General features: G+C 41.8%; 2 protein-coding genes across 6 annotated transcripts in view; one reads left to right on the top strand and one right to left on the bottom strand.

Annotated features, from left to right (window-relative positions):
- Window positions 1–3,230: 3,230 nt before the first annotated feature.
- On the top strand, window positions 3,231–4,618 carry LOC114450910 (fatty acid-binding protein, intestinal-like). Its single transcript, XM_028429350.1, has 4 exons — window positions 3,231–3,383; window positions 3,541–3,713; window positions 3,829–3,936; window positions 4,028–4,618. The coding sequence occupies exons 1-4, from the start codon at window positions 3,317–3,319 to the stop codon at window positions 4,076–4,078; spliced, it is 399 nt and encodes a 132-aa protein (XP_028285151.1). The 5' UTR covers window positions 3,231–3,316; the 3' UTR covers window positions 4,079–4,618.
- A 5,792-nt stretch (window positions 4,619–10,410) lies between these two features.
- The window catches only part of LOC114450761 (RNA-binding protein with multiple splicing-like), a 32,049-nt gene continuing 16,291 nt past the window's right edge, over window positions 10,411–26,168 (bottom strand). Inside the window, exons 4-9 of one of the 5 annotated variants that reach the window (XR_003672137.1) lie at window positions 23,702–23,764; window positions 21,335–21,485; window positions 18,390–18,459; window positions 11,971–12,092; window positions 10,751–11,443; window positions 10,525–10,550 (exon numbers count right to left, since the gene is read on the bottom strand). Coding sequence is in view for 2 of the 5 variants with exons in the window: in XM_028429123.1 (XP_028284924.1) it covers window positions 18,397–18,459; window positions 19,664–19,791; window positions 21,335–21,485; window positions 23,702–23,764 (405 nt within the window). In the remaining 3 variants the exon portion in view is untranslated. Of the gene's footprint in view, window positions 11,444–11,968; window positions 12,093–18,389; window positions 18,460–19,663; window positions 19,792–21,334; window positions 21,486–23,701; window positions 23,765–26,168 lie in introns of those variants that run through there. The other 4 variants (XR_003672138.1, XR_003672136.1, XM_028429123.1 and 1 more) reach the window with 4 other exon arrangements.

The following is a 26,168-nucleotide window of genomic DNA, read 5'->3' on the forward strand; positions in this document are numbered from 1 at the left end:
GCAGCTGAATTTCAATCATTTCAGTGTGGACATGTTAAAACGCCTTCCTTTGACTGCATGAAGCGTTGCTTTTATACATGCTGCATGCTGCTCCTGCTCCATTTGAGAAGATGTATTAACAGTACTCACAGTCCGCCTCACACTGGCACTCACAAAGTGCTTTGGGTCACTCTTTCCTAATTTGGATCAATTATCTCATTTCCCCTCACAGACACAGTGTTTCCCTTTCAGCATGATGTGCTGGCTATTTGTCAGCGCTGTGTCATTTACCCGCGTCTTCATCACTCGTGTACACTCTTGTCTGGGTGACTGAATGCTTGCTTTCTCTGCTGTCTGAGGCTCATTTGAAATTCAAATATTGCCTCATTGCTGAGCCTCAATAATATTGACTTTCACTTACTCTCCAGAGGCTCAGGGATAAATTTAGGCCAGGATACAGGTTTTATTTTTTTCTTTTTGTTTTGTTTTGTTCTGACAGTATGCACCTGGAGCTCTTTTTTTTTTTTGACGTTACATCTGGCTGGAAGGCAGTGGAAATCTCTGTAAAACGGAAGGTGAACGTTTTGTTCTAAATTAGACATTAACTACCTTTAAACATTGAAAAATATCTCCTTCCTTTTTTATTATTATTATTAGTTTTTTATTAAAATAAGCAACTGAAATTTGAGCAGTATAACAGTATAAACATGATAAAAAGTTCCATTAGTAGACAATTAAACATCAGCAGTTTTTGCAGTTACAGCAGGGCTCCACTAGAGGGAGTCCTAACACACGTTTTTGGTCAGAGCAGCATGCAGAGAGATCCTTAACAATTATATATCATATTTAATTTGTGACCTAAAATCAGCATTTTTCCAACATGTCAGCCAGTTAAATACATTCATAACATCGCATCCTTACGTGTAATTTTCTTTTCCTACCTAGTACCCAATTATTTTTTGGCATATATTTTTTGTTTTTCTAATGTAGGCTATATTCTGTCTTTCTTCTTTATAGCCAGCTCTGCCATAACCATTGGCTGTCTGTGGGCTGTGAGTGTTGGTGACTCATTAGTGCTGCTGTAACAAGAGAATTTCCTGCAAAAGATCAATAAAGTTCTATTCTATTCTATCAATCGCCAGAAAAAAAAGGTGTCTGTCAATCAAACCTGATCAATCCACACCCACTCAGGAGGATGACACACAGCTGTTGACTTTAACTCTCAACACAAGACACTACAAGTGAATAAGCTTCAGTTAAAAAAATGTCATTGTAAATAAATAGCCCCCACAACTCAAGACTGTATTAGTCTTTTTTCAGTTTGTAAGTAACCTATAGTCTATTTTTAGGTGTGGAGTTAGGTTTGATAACAGCAATCAAGAGTGGGACAAAAAAAAATCACTGACCTAATTATGTGTTCAATAAAAGGAGTCATTAGTGAGAGTTATATCAGTGTGTGCCATGAAATCAACCCCTGCAGACGAAGAGAGAGCATCTCCACAGGCTGCATCCACAACATAATGATCATAAACATCATGGAGGAGGTGGGTGTGGCTGCCTTTGTGTCAATAGGAAAGGATTATTACATCTCATTATTTGCCACTTTGGACTGACATCATAACTTTATATCAGATGAGGCCAATCAAAAAAATTCAAAGTTCACAGTGTCTTTTATTGACGGCAGTAAAAGGGATAACACAGCTATAATCACACACGCCGTGCTACTATCGGTCACTGACAGTCACACTGTCGCATTTTATTTTATAGCTGTCATGTTATGCAACTGGCAGCCAGTTAGCTTAGCTTAGCTTAGCACAAACCTGATTTGTGTTTTGGCCAACATGTTCTTATTAAAAGTTACACTCGTCTTATTTAAAGAAGGCTCACGAGGACATCACAACTCAATTATCCATCAGCACTGTGATGCCACTGGAAGCATCACGCTATCTCCACGGCCGTGTGACTGAACACAGAAAGCTCATTAATCACACAAACTGAAGGCAGAAATGAGTTCCCCCCCTCCTGTAGATTTATCCTCCAAACATCTTTCATAAACAACAGCATCCGTCATGCTACGTTACACAAGCGACTCCCATTCTCTGCTCCTATATAGTTTCCATCCCAAATGTATTTTTAATCAAGTCGCATGCAGTGAATACGCCGAGACTGCTGCATCTGAAATATGATCTGTTATCATGTATAGGACTTTCTGTAGCTCTGGCATATTCGATTTGCCTTTTGGATTGTTAAATGGAATCTCATGCAGACTGAGACTTGTTGAGGTGTGAACAATGCATTCAGTATTCTTATAGTTCAGCTTCGCGTGCTCTCAAGAATGCAGCTATAGCACCCCATTGTCCAATGGCGAGGCTACGAGTTTGAGAAGCTTAAAAATGTATCATTTAATCCCATCATTACTTGATATAAACATCATCTGTCAAATAATAATAGCAGTTTCTACCTGTTCTACCACACCATCATCATCATCACTGCAGTGACATCATTCAGTCTTAGACTTTAGATAAGAAGAATGATGCCACTCTAATACAGGTCTCTCTGGCTCACACTGCAAGAACATGCAATCATAATTCTGAAAAAGTCCTAAAAGTGCAATGGCAATATATTTATTTTTTAATTTTGACAGTCTCAGGCTTCCATACATGGACACCTGCTTGCCTGGTGTCCTATCAATACATCAAGAAGAATATAATTTAATGACATTTTGGTGTATTTATTGATATTTATACCCATTTATTAAGTATTAATTTAGTTTTATGTTATTTATTTATACATGATTTTCTTCTGTGGGGTCCACTTTTGCGCTCAGGTCACCACTGTGTGGCAGAATATAATTCTCATGCCAGGCACAGGCAGGGAGACAAAGGAAAGATTGAGCAACATAAAGGGGCTCAGTTGAATGACTGCCATGGACAACCATACAAACAGCTTTTTTTTCTTTCTCTCTCTCTCTCTCCTCTGCTGTAGAACAGTGCGACAGTGTTTTCACTGTGCCAGATTCTCTGAGGGAGTTGCCCTCCATTGATTTATCAGCGTATCCTTGAGGTCGCGCAGCAATCACCCTACATTTAACACAGTTTTTTTTTAATGGCCACATCAGCAGACAGATAATCAGTGAGAGATAAAGTAGAGAGCATCCTCCATGTCAGCTCAGTGGAGGGTGTGTCTGTGTCTGTGAAGGGAGTGTGTGTGCGTGTGTGTGGGGGGGTGATAGTAAGAGGGGAGGGGTGTGTATAAATGGAGGTTGATGGGAATTCACAATCCCACGGTTTGCTAGTACTTCATCACCAGCCGCCTTCAACCTGACGAGCCTGCAGCCATGGCGTTCAATGGAACCTGGAAGGTTGACCGCAGCGAGAACTATGATAAGTTCATGGAGCAAATGGGTAAGTGTGCCTGTGTGTGTGTGTCACACTTGTATCATGCTTTACCTTGGCTACTGTACTGACTAGGATGCTGGTGAAGCTTTAACAAGAGGAGGAAAAAAGTTCTCGACCCCTTAACTCCTAAAACAATCCTGGTTCGTATTTTTCTTATTTTCAGGCATTAATGTCGTGAAACGCAAGCTGGCCGAGCATGATAACCTGAAGGTCATTATCGAGCAGAACGGGGACAAGTTTCACATCAAGGAGTCCAGCACCTTCCGCACCAAAGACATCGACTTCACCCTGGGTGTCCAGTTCGACTACACCCTGGCTGACGGCACTGAAGTCTCAGTGAGTACGACTCAAACATCAGTAACTGCTGCAGCAGCTGCAGGTGCAGGAGTGGTTTGCTTGGGGAAAATTTGGCATACTTTTTTAAAGATGGATGGACTCGTTCTTTACACAGGGTACGTGGGAGATGGAGGGCGATGTGCTCAAAGGCAAATTCGCCAGGAAAGACAACAGCAAGGTGCTAACCACCACCAGATCTTTAGTGGGTGGAGAGCTTGTGCAGGTCAGTAGGTGCAGTCTTAAAGTCCAATGTTAATGACTGCAGTATTGTTTTTACATAAACTCCATAAACTTTTTGTTTTTTTTTCCTGCAGTGTTACAACTACGAAGGAGTGGATGCTAAGAGGATTTTTAAGAAGCAGTAACCTGGATTCAGGAGTTCATATTTGTATTTTTATATAGATGACACAATGTCATGTTTTTAACAAACTACAGGGCATCTGAAGATATTTTATTACCTCGAAATTGCATTTTATATCAGTTTAAATAGAAAACTATATCAGCACCCTGCAAAGACTACAATAGAGATTTTCACTGGTGTGTCTCACTGCACTGAATGACGTCAACAGCTTCCAGAAACAATGACCCAGTTAAACATGATAATTCACACAACATTTTGGCCCTATTTACAGCAGAGTTCCCCCTCACATGTTAGTGGATTAACAGGTCAACTGTTTTCCATTTTCTATACGGTGAGACAAAAAATAGAACTCCATTATATGACATTCCTGTGCATTGTTTAGATACAATGAGATGTTTCTATAGTATGTAGGAGGAAGCAGCTCCAAATTAAGCAGCACAATAACAAACCCTCACAATTTAGATGGTGTTTAAAGTTAGGAAATCGTTTCAATTTGCACTAATGTTTAATGTGTCTTTTACAGTAAAGCAGCTTTCACATGTCCCTCTTGTCTCATGTCGTCTTTAAAAGTGAATAAATGCTGATAAACTGGCATGTTGCTTTAAGGCTGGTGATCGTGGTGACAGCATTTTATGAGCATCATTGTATCGTTTATAACAAGGAAGGATTCAAGCAGCGTGATCACATGGGCGCAGTCTCCTGCTGTCATGTGTTGGCATGTCTTCACTACAGCCCAGGGAAATGAGGGTGGAGAACAAAGAGCGGTTCATTCGATCCAGGGGTAAGAATGTGAGTACACGTGCAATGAGCTGCTCTGGTCAGAAGAGGGCGACGTGTGCCCACTGTTATTTCAAACACAATCTGAAATCTCACACATAATACTAATGGTGTTCTTTGTGGTACAGACTAGGTCCAGTATACACAGGGGGGCGACCTTAATATACTTAATGCTGTGAATTGGGAAATAGTAAGGAAGCCTAATGCTGCCTAAGGTACGATACTGCCTCTTTTTGATGGCATTATTGGAGCTGTATACCATCTTTTGAAGGTCAACGATCCTAAATGACTAAGTCTGTAAAAGTTGGAGGCGACCATATTGAAAATTAAATAAACCAAGGTTTGTAAAAAAATAATGGACTCCTCTTAATTTAGGTCACGAACTTACCAATCACTCATGTACTGAAGAGCAAAGGTATTATCTCCCCACCCAAATCTGGACTGCATGAGATGAGCTTCAGCATCGATCGATCACAGCTCCCCACTGAGGTCTGAGTGGCACTTTCTTTCATGGAGGTAAAAGCCCACCACGCACGAGGCTAATCTGTCAGAGGCAGGGCCGCTTTGAACCCCCACCACGGGGAGGAAAGTCCTCAGAGACCCAGTCAGATGCTGGGGTAAAATTTTATTGCAAGAAAACAGTGGGATGGTGTGGGCGTCTTTTCTTTATGTTTTAAAGGAAAAACATTATACTACAAACCACGTAATCAACCTTTAAATATGATGCAATATAAGAGATTTAAGTAAGATCTACAATACATGGCTCACACACTGTATGTTATCATATACTGCAGCTGTAATGTCCTTATAGAACCACTGGGTAGTGCTGTGGAGCTCTCTAGCTTCTAATGAAAAGGCCCTCAGTTGTTCTATGATGTCATCCTCGGTGAAGTTATCATATGACACACACCCTGTTTGCACACACACACACACACACTCACACAACTACATAATTATTGGATCTTGACTCATGTTATTAAAATAATATCTCTCTGTACTTATCTGGAATGTAGTGGAATGGACCACAGCAGCATGAAATCAGTGAGAAAGTCGTGGGAGAGTTAGCCCTTAGTGTTTTGATTGCTGTGAGACTGAGGGCGCAGGGGCCCACCCAAGGGAAGATGAGGAGGAGAGAGGAAGAGGAGGAGTAAAATAATGGGACTTGGAGAAAAGACTGAGAGTGAGGACAGAAAGGACAGCGCAGGAAGAAGCCACTCCTGTGAAAATCAAATTCACTGACTCACTCTGAAGTCGTCAGCTCATCTGAAAGAATAATGATCACAGAGACACCGACGGCGTGGCGGGGGGGGGGAGTGAGTGTCGGGGCTTCTGGTTGGGTAACGTTTCCAAGAAGGCACAGCCCCGTTTTGGCCAATCACTGTACAGACGATGACTGTGCAGGCCTTTGCAGAGGCACATCACACTGTGATGACTCAGGAGTTAGTCAGTGCTGAATACTGTGTCAGCGAGTCATCACATAACGGGGATTTTTACTTACATCACTCATACTCATATCTTTCATACGCTTATTAAACAACACACCTGTAAGTTAACACTGTGGCCACTGAATCTAAACTATGCAACCACTAGGCTCCATATTTATTCATGACAAAATGATGGTCTGTGCTAGCAAAATGTGAGCATGCAAGTGCACTAAATGATTATGATAAAGGCTCCAGCTGGACCTGAATATCAGAAAAACCTTGTTTATAGTGACACCTGTGGTCTTTATGGGAACTGCAGTTCAGAGGAGCGGTTAGCTAACTCTGCACACAGATAAATAAAGGACATTTCTACACATCACTAAAAACACATCACTGTGGTTTGCTGACACTAGCATTTATCTAACTGCACCACTGCTACCACAGCTACACAAAGCCTTGTTTCAGTGTTGTGAACTGATGATGACCATGAACACGCTGTGACTCTTCAGGCACAGTGTTTGTTACATTTAGTCAAAATTTTACTGCCAAGTACAGTTCTTTATACAAGAAAACACATTAATCAAAGGAGCACGATATGTTTCATTTCACTGGGATTGTCCAGTGCAGAGAAAACACAGACCTTTATCTGATGTTCTGCAGCTGGAAGAGGATGAGCGAGAGAGGACGGAAACACCTCTTTAATGGACCTGTCAAAGGGAGTAACACCATTACAAGGTGTTGCCAGTTGAGTGTATGCATGCATGCACCCAGATGAATAATGTACTTTTGCGTGTGTACACACACACATTTTTATCCCCTACTTTACTCCACTCTGACACCCTGCATGAACACCCACAGGCACGGTGTCATGTGAGAAGCTGCTGTGTGCCACCCGGTGTGACTGAGCAGACAGAAGAGAGTGGAGACAGTAAAGAGAGAAACTAAATTGGCTGTGGCCTCTGTCTCTAGAAGTAGCCAGCCCTTGGGTTTGTCAGGCTATTCTTATAGAGGGCAGGGAGAGGTCTGCAGCTCCCCTGGTACACAAGCCACTTTATAGGATCCCACATCATGTTTTGATGGTCTTCTGGGATGGTGGGGGGGTGGTGGGGTGTTATCCAATGACAAGTGTGAGAGAGGAAGAGGACGGAGTGGAGCTGTATGCATGCAGGTGGATTTCAATGCAGGTACAAGGCAACTTTAATCCACACAAAATGACCAAATCCAGTGTTAATACTCCTCATCAAGACCCCCAGATCAGAAGAAAGTTCTTGCTTTTCCTCTTTTATACTCGCATCTTTCATTTAATCATATTTTGTTTGTGAGATCACAATCACTAAGTTTTTTTGTTTACTTTTTTTGTGCATAGATGCATCCACAAGAGCTAGCTTAACTGTATCCACTATCAGGATTGCACACTGAGCGTTAGCCTTGTCAGCGGGCTAGCACTTCAGCTATATTGTGACATGAAATTACACCAAGGTTATCATCCATATTGCTTTAGCATAATCTTGTAACACTCTTACAGGGACCTAGCAGACAAGCTAACGCTAGCAAGGTAAGCTAGATAATGAAGTCAGAAGCCCGCATTGTAGTGATATTTTTATACTAAAGTGTATCTGTACATACATTTTGTGCAACCCATCATCTTTGTACTACAATGCTAACTTTGCAGATATTAGCTTACCGTACTGAAAGACCAAATCAGAATTCATGTGAGTGCTACATAGCCAAAATTAGCAGCTATTGTTCAGGAGAAACACTGCAAGTTTAAACAAATATGGTGAGAGGATTTTACTCACCAAAAGTTGTCTCCAGTGGTGGAAACAAAATGTTTTTCTCTTTCCAACACACCAAATGTTGTTCTGCAGGAAGAAACTAGCCTCCAGAAGGTAGAATTATTAGCAGTGCTACTTCTTCCTCTCTTATTGGCAGACTGAAGGCCCCTTGTAACTCAGGATCACCTCTAGTGGTACAAAGTGGTATTACAAGACAGGCTGCAAGCTAGCAAGTCAGCCTCCTCACTTAGTAGATTGGTATTTCAGTTTTTTAACACTACTAATTTGTTTTTGTCCCTTGTGAATGTGCATACACATATCCATACATTCAGAAAAGAAGACATGACAGAAGGGATAATGTCAATCTTTAATGGCAGATGGCCTGAAATGTCTTCATTTAACATTTTAATAAAAACTTCTCATTTTGATCACCTTTTTTTTGTTTTTTTGTTTCAAACAAACAAACCTCTGCAATTCACCGAAATACATTTTCTCCTTACAGCGGCTAAAGTACATAAATATCAACAGTACTGTATGCATTAAGAAGAAAAGAAAAAAAAGATCACACACACATGCCATGAACATGCACAGAACACACAGCTACACACACGGTATACTGAAACAAGTAAAGGAATAGGAGGGATCATCTTATTCATTTCCAGGAGCGCCTGTACCGTACGTACTGCTGGGGGGAAAAACACACAAAATAAAGATCCATTCATTCAGAGTGTGTTTTTTTTCTCCTCTGGATTTCACAGTGAATTATGTACGGTAGGTAAAACAGTATTCACATATTACACACAGTTTGTTCCAATCGGACAAAGGAAAAGAAAAAGCTCTAGAAAAATTGAATGAATATACAATTACAATAATACTTACAATGAATTATATGATGGGCATCTTCTAGGAACTTTAAAAAGACAATACCCATTTTAAAAAAAATGCACACGCTCACACACACACATTTTTTATAAATACTTGTTCTAATAAATCTGTTCGCCACACTCGGCTTTAAAAAAAAAACGTCTGTAAAAGCAAAAACTGCTTCAGAAAAATCATATATATATGATGCATATTATCATTATTCATTACAAACACTGACTACTGTATATTACTCAACCAGTCCAATATGATTGTACACACCAGGGCAAAATAATACAGGGAACGTTTTTTTTTTCTCATTAGCGGATTGTCACATCACTGTAAAATGTGACCTAGCCTCATCGGAAACAGTACAAGAACCGCCGTTTGTTTTGGTGTCAGAAATGTCACAGAAATATGATCACTGGATATGATATGTCATACAGCAAAGACATTATTGCAGATTACAAAAGATTATTTTTGTTTTTTTTACACTCCAATCATCACTATGTAAATTTAAAACTTTACAAAAAAAAAAAAATCACATTGGCTCCCTAAAAATAGACAAAAGACACAAATTGCTTAAAGTGAATATCCTTTCAGATGCAGAGTGAGACTCTTTGGAGTGACACCAAAAGGGACATGCAGCAAAAAAAACAATGTCATACTTCATAAGAAATCAGACTGAGGACTACAAAAGCAGTCAAAAAACAGAATAATTCCACTACCCTAGATAGCACTCCAGTGTTAAAAAATAAAAATGCCTTTGGTCTTTTGTTTCTCTATACTGTGCTGTTCCTGTCCTTCCTGCTACACAATGAAGGAGCCAATTCCTAATTATAGCAGGGCTCAGTTTGCCACGTACTGCCATCCTCTGGGGTCACTCTACCCTCACCGGCGATGGCTTATTCCTGTCAATGTCTCTTTTAACACGACTGATTACCTTAAACTGCAAAAATTAGAATAAGAAGGTATTACTTGGCTGACCACACAAAGGACTTCTATGTTTGCTTTCATCGGGTAAAGACACCACAAAAAAACATGCATACATGAGCAAAGGAAAGATCCACACAGTATGTAGAAAAGACGAGCAAACCATCAACAGGACTGCTTTGTATGGAGGACCATTAGGGCCACTGTGAAAACATTTTCTCAAGTTTGTTTGTCAAAAAAACGTTACTTATTTAGAATTTTTTTCGTCTTTCTTAGTCTGAATTCTGCCTTGTCCTGCATACGTCTCAGGAAAAAATGTCTGAATTTAGACAAAAGAAGGGCAGACCCAAGTGGCAACCTTCAGGGCTCAAACTTGAAGCCCATGCAGAAGTCTCAAAACTTGCAGTTCACACCGCAACCACTGGGGGCTGGCTCCAGAAGCGAGTAATTTCCCATAGACTCCCATGTTAAAAGGGCCGACTTCACAGCAGAAATGAACATGTTTACAGCCTGGTACAAAAAAAACCATTCTGGTCTCAAATGATAAGTTCTCATCTAGTGTCAATTGTACAGGGGGTGAATTTTTTATAACTCACTCGTTTTATTTATATTCGGACTTAACCTTACACATAATTATGGGCGTTGCCACTTTGAGTGACAGGTTGGCGTATCACAGCGTGAGTTTCCTGCTTCCCTTTAGAACGCCCTCTAAACTCTGCTCGTGCCCCCCCTCTTTGTCCATATTTGGAGTTATGGCGGACGTGACGCTGCCAACATGGCGGCAGCCGGAGCGTCCCAGAGCCTCTCACCAAGCCTCAAAACGGCTCTTCAGAAACAAATGGGAGATGTCACAGAACCTCTGTCTATAGTTTTTACTATCAATGGTCAGACCTCAAACAGTGGCACTAATCCTCCTCCATCGATTTTGGTATAGCAGATCAACCTTTCATTCTAAAAATGGCGCAAAACAATAAAAAGCTATGAAACTTCCTCACACACTTTAGCACAACATAAACCAATCAAAACAGAACCATTTCAAACATTGTCTTGATTACAAAAATACCTTTTTGTATTTCTTTAAAATATCTAAAAATGTACAGCATTATTTTTTTGTATGTATTTTTTTTGCAGTCATGCTTCAACATGTATTTAATATCATAATCATAATAACATTAATATGAATGATATACAGAATAGTAATAATTATAGTCATATAATAACATTACCCAGAAGCACTTTAGCCACACTTCCCGTACGTCTGGCCTTGCAAAGTGGCTGCATAAAAAAAGTGTTTGCACTCCTTTTGGTGGTCCATCTTTACACTTTGCATATACAGAATGCAAAGTAAGAGACCTGCTGACAGGCCATGCAGTCGATCGGCAAACAAAGGGCGAGTGTGCCTTTGTCACGCCCGACACCTTTCACAAGGTGTCAGAGGAGGTGTAGCCAAAGCGCTGCCTGTAAATCTTGAGTATGTAACAGTATAAAAAAAAAAAAAAAAAAAAAAGGGACTTTGGGGAAGGTGGGAAGGGGGGGGTGCTTGATGTGTGATGGAGGCTGGGGTCTAGTATGTCCTGAGGCCCATGAGGCTGCTGCTGCCTGAGAGAGGAAGAGACAGGGGGAAAAAGAAGACAGGTGAGGTTGCCATGGTCACCGCACATGAACCTTGTACACTAATGAAAACACAACATGCAAAGTTAAAAGGTGTAACACACAAAACGTGTTTCTTGTTTTCTCCTCTAGTTCACACAGTTGCCGCTGTGATGCCAAGACCACACACATGTTCGACACACAAATAAGTAAAACTGCGCTTCTGGGTTTTTTTTCACAACATTTTCTGTTAAGCAAAAAGCCTAAACGTACACAAATGTAAGTTGACACAGTGTCAATATAACTCAGTGCGGTTATGTTCATTCTGGTGGATGTCTCTGGCAGCGTGATACCGTCTCTCATAACAAAGAAAGGGACTTTCACACCTTTTTCCACATATCTACACTTTCAAATCAGACGCTGTGCCACAGGGCGGGTGGAGAGAACCAGGCCGCTTTTAGTGGCAAGGTGAGATCTACACCTTTTGTCCTCGCCTGCTGGGATCAATGGTTGTGAAGTCGGAGTCATAAACTCACCGAGGTTGCGCTGCTCCGAGAGCCGGAGTCGGGTCAGACCTCCTGGTTTTTCTAATAGGACACGAGAGGCAATCAGCAACGCCCGTCACAGCCGGCCACGGCCACCATCACACATCAGGAACCTGCTGACACAGAGGGGCAGTTTTACTGGTCAGAATTAATCCTGACTGCTGCTGGAGCATTATTGTTGAAGCTGATTTAGGGAGGAGTTAATTCAGCTTTAAAGCCATATAAACTGAGGGTCTGTGGTGGGTTGGATTGTGTAACATTCTTGTTATTGCAACCATATATATTCATGATTTTTGAGAGATGTTGTGTTACTCTAGGTGAGGTGGAGAAATGTGTGAAATTTTAGGTAGGTCATAATCATATCAATAAACGGGGAAACATGCATGATTTGCATTATCAGTCTGTTTTGTTGTCAGATGTGGTGTCCAGAGTGTGGTGTCTCAGCATTTCCTGTCTGAACAGCTGAAGGCCGGAAGGAGGAAAGTACCACTGTGTGGTGCTTTTACAGCACAATGACAAAAGATACAATATTTTAATCAATAGAGATGAACTCAAATTATCCAGAGAAAGGCTTCATGAGGGCCAAAACTGCTCCTTAAGGCATGGGCGAACCCAAAAGGGGCCTCCATGGGTCACAGACCATAAAATGTTTTGAGTGTGTGTGGAGGGCTTGAATCGCTGCCATGTTGACAAAATTTTACATTGATCTTGGAGCCATGTACAATATTTATATAAAATAGCAACTTCCTGCAACATTTTATCAGATGCTCTCGTTCCTATCCTCTGTTAAAATTTAGTATCCATGCACAGAATACTCCTGTATCTACACTCTGAGGGTTTATTCAACTGTTTCCTCTGCCATGTGATTACTGAACCCATCAAGATATGTACCATCAGTGGACCGTCCCGTCTTGAAATGACCCATTGTTAACAAATCTTTCAACCCAGCAAGTCTTTAGTTCTTATGTTAAGCTTTTGCCTAACAACCATATCTCCCATGACCCCTTCCCCATCCAACTCTAACAACACCAGCAGACCAAAGAGAAATGTCATCCCTACAGCCCCCACCTTTCCAGATGTATCGCCAGAAATAGATATCTCATGGAGACTGGCGTTCAGAGGGAGGAAGAAACTCCTTGGAACAATAAACAATTAGTAAACCAAACATGACCCTCAGAGAAAGGAAGATGGACAGACTGTTGCAGACCCGGAGGAGCAGGATGTTGGAAACTGTTCCCCACCGTTCAGACAACAGTGCAGTTTTGAAGGGGCACGGCTGGCCTGGCTAATGCCCCATTGCGTGTTCAGTCAGGGATGAGGGAATCGATGCGTTATACAGCCGCTTGGCTAAACTGATGCGACGCATACTTCCAGATCACTCTATTTGTTCTGGCTGAGACACCAAGGTTAAAGATTGAGTTGATCATTGAACATGTCTGTGCAGATTAGGAAAAGGTTTAGTGATTCACAAGCTTAATGTGTTACATCCAATAACTCAGCCCAGGCGCATAATGTGAGATAGGTAAACAAGCAGTGTTTGAGAATGTGGGAGGTGGCTTGGTTCTTCATGATAGTGTGCGGTTCATGTGGCAAATGTTCCTGTCTGTGTTATCACTGATCATTGATCTGGTTCTGTAAATAAAGAAGCTAAGATTTCCTGTTCCTAAGCAGAAATTCCAACACCTAACTGGTTCCAATCTCTACAAGTTTAATCCTTTTATGGTTCTCAAGTCTTATGTGACTGTAAAGTTTCAGGTATCCACAAATCTTGGGACAATTTCACAGATTTATTTTCTACCGAACGACACCCATTGAATGTATCACTGTGCCGAAAAGGCAGCCTGCTTCTAGCCATGAAAAACAGTAGAGAATGGGCCATTAATGTTTACATCCAGTCACGCTGTCACAAGCACAAGCCTGTTGTCATGGCTAGAGGCACGCATACTTCAGCACAGTGATACAGTAAGGGAGTAGTTAGGAAGCAAATAGTTCTTACGTGAAATTGCCCTCAGCTGCAAATCAAAATAAACAAAGTGATATTTAATTATGTGGTGAACTGTCCCTTTAACATTTTGGAGGATTTTATCTGCCATAAAAACCTAGTATTAGCTATGACATGGTGAAAATTCTGAGTATCAGTGCAGATTTGTTATTCACGGTAGTCGTCAAACTGATTTCCATGTCTCAATGAAAAGAATGTAGGCCAATGACTGCCTGAAGTGAAGGATGACTACATCCACTTGTGTTACTAAGAAAAGTCTAGATTTTTAAAGGTATAAAACTTTCAAACACATCTCTACCTGAGCACCAAGGCCATGAAAAAACCCCTCTGAAGCCCCTTTAATCCAGAGGAAAAGCCTTTAGGCCCTGGCCGTGTTTCTCACATACCAGCAATAGCTGCTGGAGCTGGGTGGTGATGAATGCAGCTGCTGACATGTATCTAGCTCCTTGGTGGCACAGTGCAGCTACACTGTACTGTGTGTGTGTGTGTGTGTGTGTGTGTCAGCAGGGGGGTGGAGGAATAAAGTCTCACTTCCTTATTAGAAAGGGCCCCAGCTGGCCCTCAGCTCTCCTCCAGTGGGAGTTAGTCCAACATTGCAGAGGAACCATTGCTTTTGTCAGGCTATTGGCCAAAAAAGCTCCTCGGGGCAGGCAGCCAGACTCCACACACATACACACCAGCATATTTCAGGGTCACACACAAGCATGCATGATAGGGGTCCGCACCCCCTCCGCTCCACCCCCCGCCCCCCACCATGTCTTGTCAGATGGAAAATCCGGATTACCTTCTCCCTCCAGTTCACTAGGCATTAATGTCCACTATTAGGTTGTCTTGGGATCTAGCTCTGTGCCCGGCACAAATGTCAAATATAATTCACATTCACAAAGAGTCAGGTGAATGACTAAGCTGAGCCTACAACAACAAAAACAATATAATACACTGTGTGGTTACCTCCTGTACAAAGAGGCACAGCTGTAAATAAACTTTTCAAAACGGCACCTCCCTAGAGAGGCAGGTGATTAGGACAGCTTATTACCAGTCGTTGCTAATGACCACTGAACACGACCTCACTTTCAGCTGTTCACACATACACGTTCAAGACTCCCACGGTTCCTGAGGGGAGCCACACATGCCAAGACGACCACAAGCCTTTAGACTGGGTTGGTCTGAATCCCCCATTGTGAAGGTTTACTGTGACCAGCCGCTTTCAACATTAGATCTTTTTTTTTAATGCCCATGATCAATCAACAGCAGACAGGCTGCACAACAGTGGTGCAACATCTTTTCCCTCTAACCTCTGTTCAAGTTTATTCATGTCGTCTTGCAGCTAAAAGTCTTTCACAAGCAGACTGCGTTGCACAAATAAGTAATACAGCCCCACAGCCCGCTTTGAGACTGTGAGTAACTGTGACTTGTTGACTTGAGTGTATCCATTTAACAGACAAGCAGGGGCCCAGACACACAAAGTCTCATACAGATGAAATGTTTGTTTGCAAAGCTGCATAGCAGTCAGGGACAGACCAAGGAGCAAGGTTAACCCAACAATGAGTTTACAGGAATGGCTTCGAGGCAAAGACGCAAACATGAGCGTCATTTAATTACACTGAGGCAGATGTGTGTTTTAGATTGATGACATTTAACTGTTGTGTAAAGTACATTAAAGGGGAAACTGTCAATCATTTCTATAGAGCATGGACAGTGGAGTTTGTGTCTATCATTCCTGCTCAACCTGCAGCATGATCTGCAGCACAGCTCGATGCAGGGACCAGGCAACAGTACTCAGCAACACCTGATGTCGGGGCTGCAATGAAGCCGCCCAGCATGCTTACATTAGCAGATTGCAAATTGTTAAGAGTAAATCTAAAACAATCTGTTAATCTATTACTAAAATGGATAGTTTCAGGGCAGGGTACTTCTTCTTACAAGTGAATAAAAGCAGCATATAAAGGCGAGTTAGATTTGGACTAATGCACCTCTGAGACTTCTGCTTCCATCTTAATGCAGCAGTGTTGAATGGAGGTCCTTTGAGGCATTCAGCTGCATAATCTCTCCAGACACTTGTGAGGTCTGTGGTTTTTCAGAATAACAGGGGCACTGTTATTTTTTTTAGGTGTAATTTGTCATTAACAAAATGTGTATCTCCTCCGTTTTACTGACTCTTGTGAATAAATACACAAGAGTAGGAGGTGAGAAGAGGACATATATGTGTTTTGTAGTATGGATGAACGTGTGTTGCCCGGCTTGTGTGCAGATGCTGCATAATTTGAGTGTGTTGCATATGTGCCTGTTATTATCCCAATATACTGACTGCATGTCTCAGTTTCACTTCACCCTCCACAGCGAGCCGGATGCAGGCCTGTTGTTGTTTTATTGAGGGGCTAATATCCACTGGGGCACTCTGACCTGCCAAATGACTTCCTCCTGGTTTGATAGTGGAGTAATCATTTCCTCCAAGCCACTCCCTCCTCCCCTCCCTTCCTCCTTTTACCCCCCTGACAGAGAGAAAATCCCCTAAACATCAAAACACCTCAACAGCTTTTTTTTTTTCCTCAGGCAATATATTTAAGTCTCTTGAAATAGACGATGTAAGATATGGTGTGGGGTTGGAAGGGCAATGCTGAGGACTAGCACCAATCAACAGCTTGATGAATGTTAGCCACCATGCTACCGCCACCGCCCACCTACTCCCTTGCTGACTCCCTAAGGGGTTGGGAGAACATGTTTCTTCCTGTCCCGAGACATAAGAGGGAGGGTACTGGTGACAGTGTGACTGGCGCCACGTGCACGCACACACACACACACACACACACACACACACACACACACACACACACACACACACACACACACAGAGTCAGCGCCAACACAGATACACAGACTAGCAGGGGATTTGTTGTGCTTTGTGGTTTTGTTTTTCTGCAAGCACAACAGCGTTGTCTGAACCAGAGAATGAAGCACACGTGCTGCCGAGCTCATGTGTAGTTCCAGCTGACTCACGTACATATCAAAGCCCATTGCTCTGTGTACTGTGTCTGCAGCTCTACTGAAATTAATTCATTTGTAATTTATGTGAAATAAAGCCCTTTTTTTAATAAAGCCTCATATTCCTGCATATTCCACATTTACAACCTTTTGGATCACCTCCCCTCCTCCTCTCACTGGCCATCCTTTTTTTTTTATAATTCTCCTCTGTGTACTTTGTCAGAATGCAGAAATGCTATAAAAAGGAGTTTTTAAATTAAAAAATGTATTTTATCCTGCCTGGGTTTGACAACATGACAAACAGGTCCTGATATCTACTGTACGGTACAAACATTATTATAGAACAATATTCAGTGTTTATTATGGCAATGCTAGAGTGAGTGCACAAAAATGAACTTTCCCTCACATGCAAGAACAATAAATATCAGTGTGTGTGTTGCCAATAATTTCCTCTGAGCCTCCACAGAAAAAAAATCTCAGCATTTGTAATAATAATAAAGACCAAAGGGAAGAAATTCTTCACTAATCAATATTTTACATACTATACTATAATGAGAATGAGCCAATTGATGTGCAGCACTGCACACATAATTAGTATTAGCTGCTATAGTACAAGTTTCTGAATTTGAGAGTTAATTGGTGACTTCATTTATTAGCCTCTTTATAATGTATCAACATCACAGTGACGGGTCCATCAGGATCTAATGAGAAATAACACAGGAGACGTCATGTTTTCTCGGAGTGTGATCCGCCTTGCGGAACTGAACTAAAAAAGCAGCACACAAAAGAAATCCTCAAAAGTGTCTCTTCTGAGTCAATGCACTGATTGACTTTCACCACTGGCTGTAATAATGCCACCAATCAAAGCAGCTGGTATTAGCATGTGAGTCACATTTGCTGCGCTGCTGTATTAAAACGTCGACACTGGCACTCATTGGAGATTCTGTTTGACGTGCTGTGTTTGATGCCTGAGATCAACCATAACATCAATGGGAGAAGTCGACCTTCTGTACACTGTGACCTGAGCGGAAACATAATGGAGTTCCCCTTTAGAGTGCACCTTTCATCTCTTATGAGAAGTCACTGTGATTTGGGCAACGAGCCTCAAAAAAAGCAGAAACAACGGGTGATGTCATGGAAGCTTCGCCCATAGTTTTGACTGTCTATGGTTTTATGTCAACTGGCACAATGGAGACAAAAATAGCAGGTTAGTTTAGCAGTTAGCTGGATGGAGGGTTTCGATGTGAGCCTTGAGGGTATCCAGAGAGCAATAAGTCGATGTACATGAAGTAACACTGAGATGAAATCCACGACATGTTTAGGAATATCTCCCTGCCTGTTTGTATGATGTGTCATAACATTTACTTAAGTAGTTTCACGCCACAGTACACCATGTAGCTGTCTGTGTGTGTGTGTTGTTACTCACACATACTTCAGCAGAACTGCCTGGACTTCCATCCCTGAGGAGTTCCATCTGCAGGTGGGAGCCAACGAATCTAAACATACACATGAAAACAAAAAATGAACTCTACTGTTAGGATTTTTCTACTCATGACAGTTTTTAAAAGGTTTGTTTTCCATTTTGAGATATTCTTATCATTCCTGCATCTATACTGTAAATATGAAATTTCCAGCAGGGGCACAGAGCTACACAGGAGGCCAAAGACGTGACCTTGTGTTAACATCGTTTACTGTTACTATATGCACTTCAACGCCTCACATTTGCATCTGCTCTGGATCATAAGAGGCAGTGAAATGCTAATATTGCCCACAATCCCCTACTGGAATCACAAAGCCAGATCCCCTTTGTGTGTGTCAGTGTGCACACACACACACACATCAGATGCATATGGGGAAAAAATGCCAGCTCGGCAGATTCAACTTATTTTAAATTCTGACATCATCTGAGCTTCAGCTAGTTTTTTTGCTTGGGGGTCTTTACACCTAAATAACTTCAGCATCTGCATTGTAAATATATCATATACCATAAATTCCAGCAGTAATAAAAGAGATTAAATGACTCGTATACTAGGATATTCTGTGTTTAAAATACAGAGCAATGCTAAGTGATCACTGCAAGCTTGTAAACTAATCCACAAACAGGATGTCTGACACTGTAGGAGGGTCAGCCTGCACTGAAAAAGCTTCATGAGAAGAATTTCAAGAGATCAATAGTTAACTCTCATGTGAACTCACAGAAGAGCTGCGCAGATTAGACAGGCCTCGATAAACTGGATCTTGGTTTGTTTAAAAAAGGAGGCATTTAATTAACAAGGTTAACGATGACGGTAAAATGATGATGCAAACTTTTTAAACAGTTTGCAGCTGTACAGATGAAGAGTTTAACTGAGACAAAAAGTGTTTTTGCAACTTCTTCAGTGACGTCTGCTTTCATGTTGGTTGGACTGACATTGAGCAATTTATAGATGACACTTAAAAGCTACAAAGGATGTATAAAAGCTGTAAGAGATCACCAAGTTAAGTGTGAATTCATTAAAAAACATTTTTAAACACCTATATGTTTGCCTGCTTTTAAGAAAAACAACAAAATCGTGCTCTGAAGTGCATCTGTGGGATGGAGCAGAGAGTGATTTCCGGGCTGATGGCAGCAGCTGTCTGTGCGTTGGGCTCAGGAAGTAGGTGAGGGGAGGTGGTGGTGGGGGCTGGTGGTGAGGGACGGGAGGTGGGTCTGCAGGTTACCTGAGCGTGGAGCGAGGAGGGGTAGGTGAAAGCGGGTGGAAGGGCTGGCGACAGCTCCGCCGGGTACAGCGGGTATGACGCCCACACGTCTGGGCTGCTGGGATATAGAGCAGGCACTGTGAGCTCATCTGTGGAAAGAAGAAGAGGAGGAGTGGAGTGAGGAGAGAGTGGCAAGTGGATGGGCGGGTGGATAAAGAGACAGGGTGGAGGTGGCAGCGATGGTGGTGATTGTGGAGGTGCACGATGCAGAGGGAGTAGCTGTGGTTGCTTCCTCTTATTTTGTTGGATTAAAACCCAACTGATTGGCAAAACCCCACCCAGATTAGCTGATTTAGCATGTTTACTAGCTAACAACCAACATCCGGTTTAACACCGCTAATGAACACCTAGGAGCATGTGATCAAACAATATTAATGGCTCATCCTGCACTAAGAGGTGAATACAGCTTGTAGTTTTTTAGTCTTCTATCTACAAAGTAGCACCTAATATATATTTATAACCCCATTTTGTGCTTTTAATCAACTTAACAGTCCTTGCATTAGCTTGATTAACTTTTTAAGTGACAGCTTGGCATTCCAGCAAGCAAAACCGATGGGTGTCATTCAGAAATGTGAGGTCTTGTTCAGTCTGAAATCGAGGCCTTAATGTTTCACAGATGATCAAGAATTTCAATGGTAAATCTGCCACCATTATCACTGCAAATTGAATTTGTGCCACGTGAGAACGCAGAGCATCGCAGACGTAGCAACCGTTGCTAAGAACGGTCAGTTACACTCCCATAATCACATCTCGAGTATCAGTGGAAATGAGAGGAAACCATCTCAGACGTGATGATTAACTCACTGAGTCGAGTGCAAAGCGACTGTGAAAATAAGAGCACGGTGCATAAATGAGGAGACAGTGCTGAGTAGTCCAGAGTGAGTGAACATTTAAAAAACGCACACACAAAAAAAAACCCATTGCAGTAACATCAGATAGCTGTAAGGAGCATTTCCCTGTGCTCTCTGTGTCTCCTGGTAACTGTTTATCAAAGCATGATCAGAAAAATGGCTGATTTAAACATCTCTTATCAGGAAATGACAGCAATTTCTCTCCTGGTGATTACGTCATGGTTTCATTAATCGTTTCCTTCCATTTTCCTCTGGGGCCTCAAGTACACACCCTTTCTCTGGTTAAAAGAAAAAAAAAAAAGATCCAAGATAAGAGCAGTTTGGTCATTGAGGAAGAATGAACAACCACAGCTGGCCTATGTTTAACTATCAATGGCTGATTCTTGCAACGTCCTTGGAAAAATATTTAACTAAATGAGAAGAGAAACGTTGCAGAGTTGCATTAGCAAATTCCATACAAGGCCAGTACTTAAAGTCCTTGAGTCCAAATTATTAAGAGCAATGGTTAACAATGAAAGTGCACCGTTAAAGAATCATTAATCCAACAGTGGGATAATGTTTCAAATAACTTTTGATACCACCATCACAAAGGAAAGTACTGTTAACATAACTGCAGGGTGTGACAATGTTTTTACTACATGATGATCTCCATTCTGTTCATGTAAAGCACCAAAGCATAAAAACTCTGAAAGGAAACAATCATCCAGCAAGTTTAGCCAAAGGAAGCAGCAGTGCAGACGGACATCAAAACTCAAGACAAGCCGATGGTCAGAGTACTCACATGGATCTCTGCTGATGAACTGTGGCCCTGGGCTCTGCTGCGAGGGAGGGGGGTTAGGGGTGCCGACCAGCTTGTTTTTGGCCATCTTGGTGTTGGCCTTGGCGAATTCCAGTCGCAGAGTTTGTGGGATCTCTGGATCAAAACGAACCCCCTGAGGTCAAAGGGAGAGATCTGTTAGCAAAAGTACCGAATTCCTAGAAGGCTTCAAACCATGTTTTTAGTGCAAAACACACACTGAATGTAATTTTTTGTAGGTACAAAACACAATCAAAAGGTTCTGATCAGAACTGTAGCATATTCGGAACACCTTCTATAAATCAAGTCACCATTATTTGTAATGTTTGATGAAGTAAACAGAGTTCTTAGATGTCCTGGGTTTTCCTGGAAAGTTACGCAGTCAGGATACAGTCATGGTTCACCGCATGATGACTCTTAATGACGTTAAAAATTAGACCACTAATACTTTGTTTTGGCAACCATAGCAGATGGCGAAATAAATAAATTTAACTCAAGTGTTCAGGTTATAAATAAGAAAAGAACAAATGACAGACTTGCTCTCTTGAAGCAGTGATGAAGCAGACTAAATTAAGACCACAGCAGAGATGATACCGTCTTACGCTGCTTGTTGTTTGGATGTCCGACGGGACCTGGCTGATATCTGGAATTGTCACTTCGTATACTTTTCATCTTTGAGAATTTACTGCTGAAATCTTGGCAGGGAGGGGACATTTTCAGTCGCTTGGAGCTGCTGTAAACTGCTGACCGTGGACGACAGTGTTATTCTGGCTTTGGTGCACGTGATGACCCGTGCAATTGAAAATCCGAGCCTGATGACACAAACCTGGCTACCGCATGACAACACGGGCGACGCTGGCAGACAAGCCACAAGGCTCTGCTCCCTGCTAAACTGTAATTTAATATCATGACATCAAACCTCCAAACATTCTTGATATGCTGCTGCTACAAGCCACAGCTCACAATAAGCCAAATAAAAAGGGTTGCTTCCTCTCAGATTTACATCAAAATTCAAATCATTTTTCCTCCTAATTACTTTAAAAATAAGGAATGTGGCATAAACAAAGGTCTTCTTCATCCAAAAACAAGGAAGCTATTTGTTTAGTTTGCCTGGAAGAGTACCAGCTTCTCTAAACACCCTCTAATTAACCTCATTTGATTGTCTGTGAAAGATACAGCGAATCACTAAAGGTCAGATCGACAAGGGGAGAGGCAGTGAAGAGGAAAGTTCTCTGCAGCTGCTGAGGCCAGGCTTCTCGGCTCGTCCCTGCAGGCTCGGGCAGAGCTGAGCCGAAACAAGCGAGGGATGACTCTTCTCATGAAGGGGAGGGAATTAACTAGGATTGCCTTGGCTCAGTGCATTCGCACCTTCTGCCAGTAGAGGCTGCAGAGGTATAATAAGGTACATGGCTATAATGAGGCCTGAGCACACCTCTGTTTGAACTGTGGGGAACAGCCACCTCGAGCTTCTTCTGCGTGTTTTGGTGAATACTTATCATAAAATGTTTTTTCAGGGGCTCACAGAACTACTACAATGAGAAGACATTCCCTCCTCCTCCTCCTCCTCCTCCTCCTCTTCCTCTTTCCTCCTCTCTTCCTCTTTCCCATATTTCAATATGCAGATAGATGTTTGCAAAATCTCCATATGACCCCCGGGACGTAGCTTCCCCCCCCCAAAAAAACAAGAGCACTATTCAATTCTCAGCCCCACTGAGTTCTTCTATGAAAACAGTCTCACTGTCTCATAATAAGATGATAATTTTTATCCTTTCTTCAACTCTCTGCTCTGTTTTTGATGCACACTAATATCTCAACATCTGAAAGTTGACAGACTCTACTTGCGCTGTCCTATTTTAGAAGGATGATGAAAGTGATCTTTTATTCTAAGACAACAAAAACTTAAAGAGGCATTAGAAAAAAAAAAACACTGGGAAAATAAAAGGTGTGTGAGAGCTGGTGTTCATTCCTGTCTTTGTTTCAAATACCTTGTGAGGACTGGCTCTGTTTTATATTTAAGTCTGCCTCATCAAGGCTTTCCACTGAGCTAGATTCTGGAATAAGTGAGATTAAAATTAAACCCCAGATCAATATCTTCTATTTATATGTGGAAAGAGCAGCTAATTTCCTTCTGACCTTGCAGGATCTCTGGCGTGGAGCTTACAGAAAAAAGGCGTTATTTACTCAAACAGAAACATTTAGACGCATGGTATGTGGAGAAGCCACGATATGTTTGCCTGTGATAGAAAATGTAGACTTTGTCTGGGCAGAGGGAGAAGCAATTGTGAGCCATCAGAAGATATGCTAGAGCTGAGCTGGTGCTTGAGAGGAGCATGGAGAGGGCATGACACTTACGTTCAAGGCATTCTTAGCAGCCTCCGCCTCTGATCGACTGTCAAAGCTGACAAACCCCACTGGCTGGGGAGACAAGAAGACAGAACAAAAGGAAGAAACATGGTTTAAGGCAGAAAACTGAGTCTGCATTTCTGTCTGAGTGACAAAGACATGTTGTTATATATTTTTTTTTATATCTTATCATACCCAACCCCCCTCTGTCTCTGTCTCTCTCTTTCTCTCTTGCCCTGTTTATAAAACTGTTGCGACAGAGAGAAAAAGAAAGAGAGAGAGAGGGGGGAAGGAGGGAGGCTGGACGCTTACATTGTACAAAGAGTTCATCATTCTGCTCCCCTTTGCCCAAATACGGGCAATATGAGAGCGAGAAAGTGCATGAAGAGGAGGGGGTAGCGCTGAGAAAAGGGAGAGGAGAAAGACAAACGAGAGGGGATTTAGAGGTTAAAGGTGAGAACGAGAAAAGAGAGGTGAAAGGTAGAAACAGTTTTTAAGACCTCCACCTCAAACAGGCCTGTCAGTGCCATACATTCTTGTTTACATCTGCTTTACCGCCACTTGTTTTATATTCAGGGGGCATGACTTTAAGAGTCGACAAAAAAAAAAAAAAGGATTCAGGTGTGGCTGTCAGATTTCTAACTGACTGCAGAGACGAACAAAGAATACACAATTTTGTAGGGTGTGAGGATGGGGATGTGTGTGTGTGTGTGTGTAGGGGGGTGTAGCAGAAAATCTCTAAACATGCTGTTCCCATGGGGTCACACTGCTGCGTGTGATCTGGAAAAGCAGTCTAGGGTTATGGGAATTTTGTATAAGTAGAGTGAGAAGAGGAGGAGAAGGAAGAGGGGAAAAAAGAAACAAAAAAGAAAGGACTACGTCAGGCGGAGGAAGCGTAACAGTAATATAAATAGAAAGGGTCTGAGATGTGGCTGTTGCTATATATGGAGATTGGCTGCAAGTTCTCAAAGTGGCCAGATCGATTGATCACGATTGTTTTTGCCATCAGTAGAGAGGAGAGTCGTCCATAGCAAAACAGGGGCAGCACTTTCAACGACTTCACTGGACATAAGCATTAGTTGACATATCTCGTGTTAAAGATGGCAATTATGAGGGGAAGTGACACAGTGTTTAGAGACCTGCCTATTCATTACACCTGCACAGACTGCAGTCTCTAGATCAGAAGACTCAACAACAGTGCAGTCAGGTTAAGCAAAGTTCAACCAAACACACATAAATAATGTTACTCATATGTCAAGATTTTGCAGAGAAGATGAGAAGATTTGATTAAGAGACCAAACACTAAACTGCAAAAAGTACTGAAATGGGACAGTTCAGCTGCAGTTTATCCATCTGGATTATCTTGTTTTTTTCCTCTTTTGAGATATTCTTCACTCTCACCAATAAAAAGGAACAGGATAGCTCTTGCTGAATTGCACTCACAGGGGCAAAACACACCACAGAAAGACTTGGTAGCAATGTAGAAAAGAAAATAGCTTCTCAAAACATGACCTGTGAATTTTGAAGGTCGGTTTTTCTGCTATCAAGTTTTTACTTTTTTTTTTTTTTGTTCTTTTATTCTTTGGGGACTTTTGAGAACCAGTGTTGAGCTCAGTGTAGGAGGCTGACAACATCATCACTATGAAAGTGTCAGAGTCCCTGTTTAGTGTTTACGGGCTTAATCATGCGTAAAATTAAGCAATAATATCTAAAGTTGTGATAAGTATCGAGCTGTAAACGTAATTATTTCTGCTATAAAGATGTTTGTTTAAAAATAGAGGTCTATAGGAATTGTGTCGCTTTCGGAAACAGGCTAAAGTGGCCATTTAAGGAAGTGCAAAGTGAAGTGCATTTCTCAGCCAATTACAGAAATCTCAGTGGACACATAGGTCACTTCAGATAAAAAAAAAAAAAACATTACACTGCACTACAATGTTTTAGTACAATGGTTGTTAATTATCTTTTGAAAACATCTGACAGCACGCAAAATCCTACACTGAGCTATGGGATATTTCATCACTGCACAAAAGGCTTTCCTTTGTTCTTAGTTTTAAAGGTATTACACTCAATCTAAATCACCCTAAACCCTCCTAATGAGCATGCCGTGTCTTTACGGGAAACAGTGTAATGTGGTAATAAGTACACTGACATGAAGCTAAATTGCTTAACTCTGGATGTGGACACCTGCCAGCTGAGCTCATTTTCAGTCCCGCACCCCTGGAGGCGAAACTCAACCATCAGTACTGCTCTTGTCAAAACGTACGCTTTGACACCTCAAAATTCTTTCCCTTGTCTCCCTTCCCATGCTAGCATATCCCACCAGGGTTGACTGTCTGTGACTACAAGCACTGTCTGCCAAAGGCAAGTTGGTGCAACACTTTTTTCCTTCTACAGAACTCCTCCTATTAAAAAGGTACTTCCTGACAAATGGGGCCTAATCCTTCATCGCCAATGAGCGGAAAGAGGGAAAAAAATG

This window comes from Parambassis ranga, chromosome 18 (assembly GCF_900634625.1).
Source record: "Parambassis ranga chromosome 18, fParRan2.1, whole genome shotgun sequence".
NCBI lineage: Eukaryota > Metazoa > Chordata > Actinopteri > Ambassidae > Parambassis > Parambassis ranga.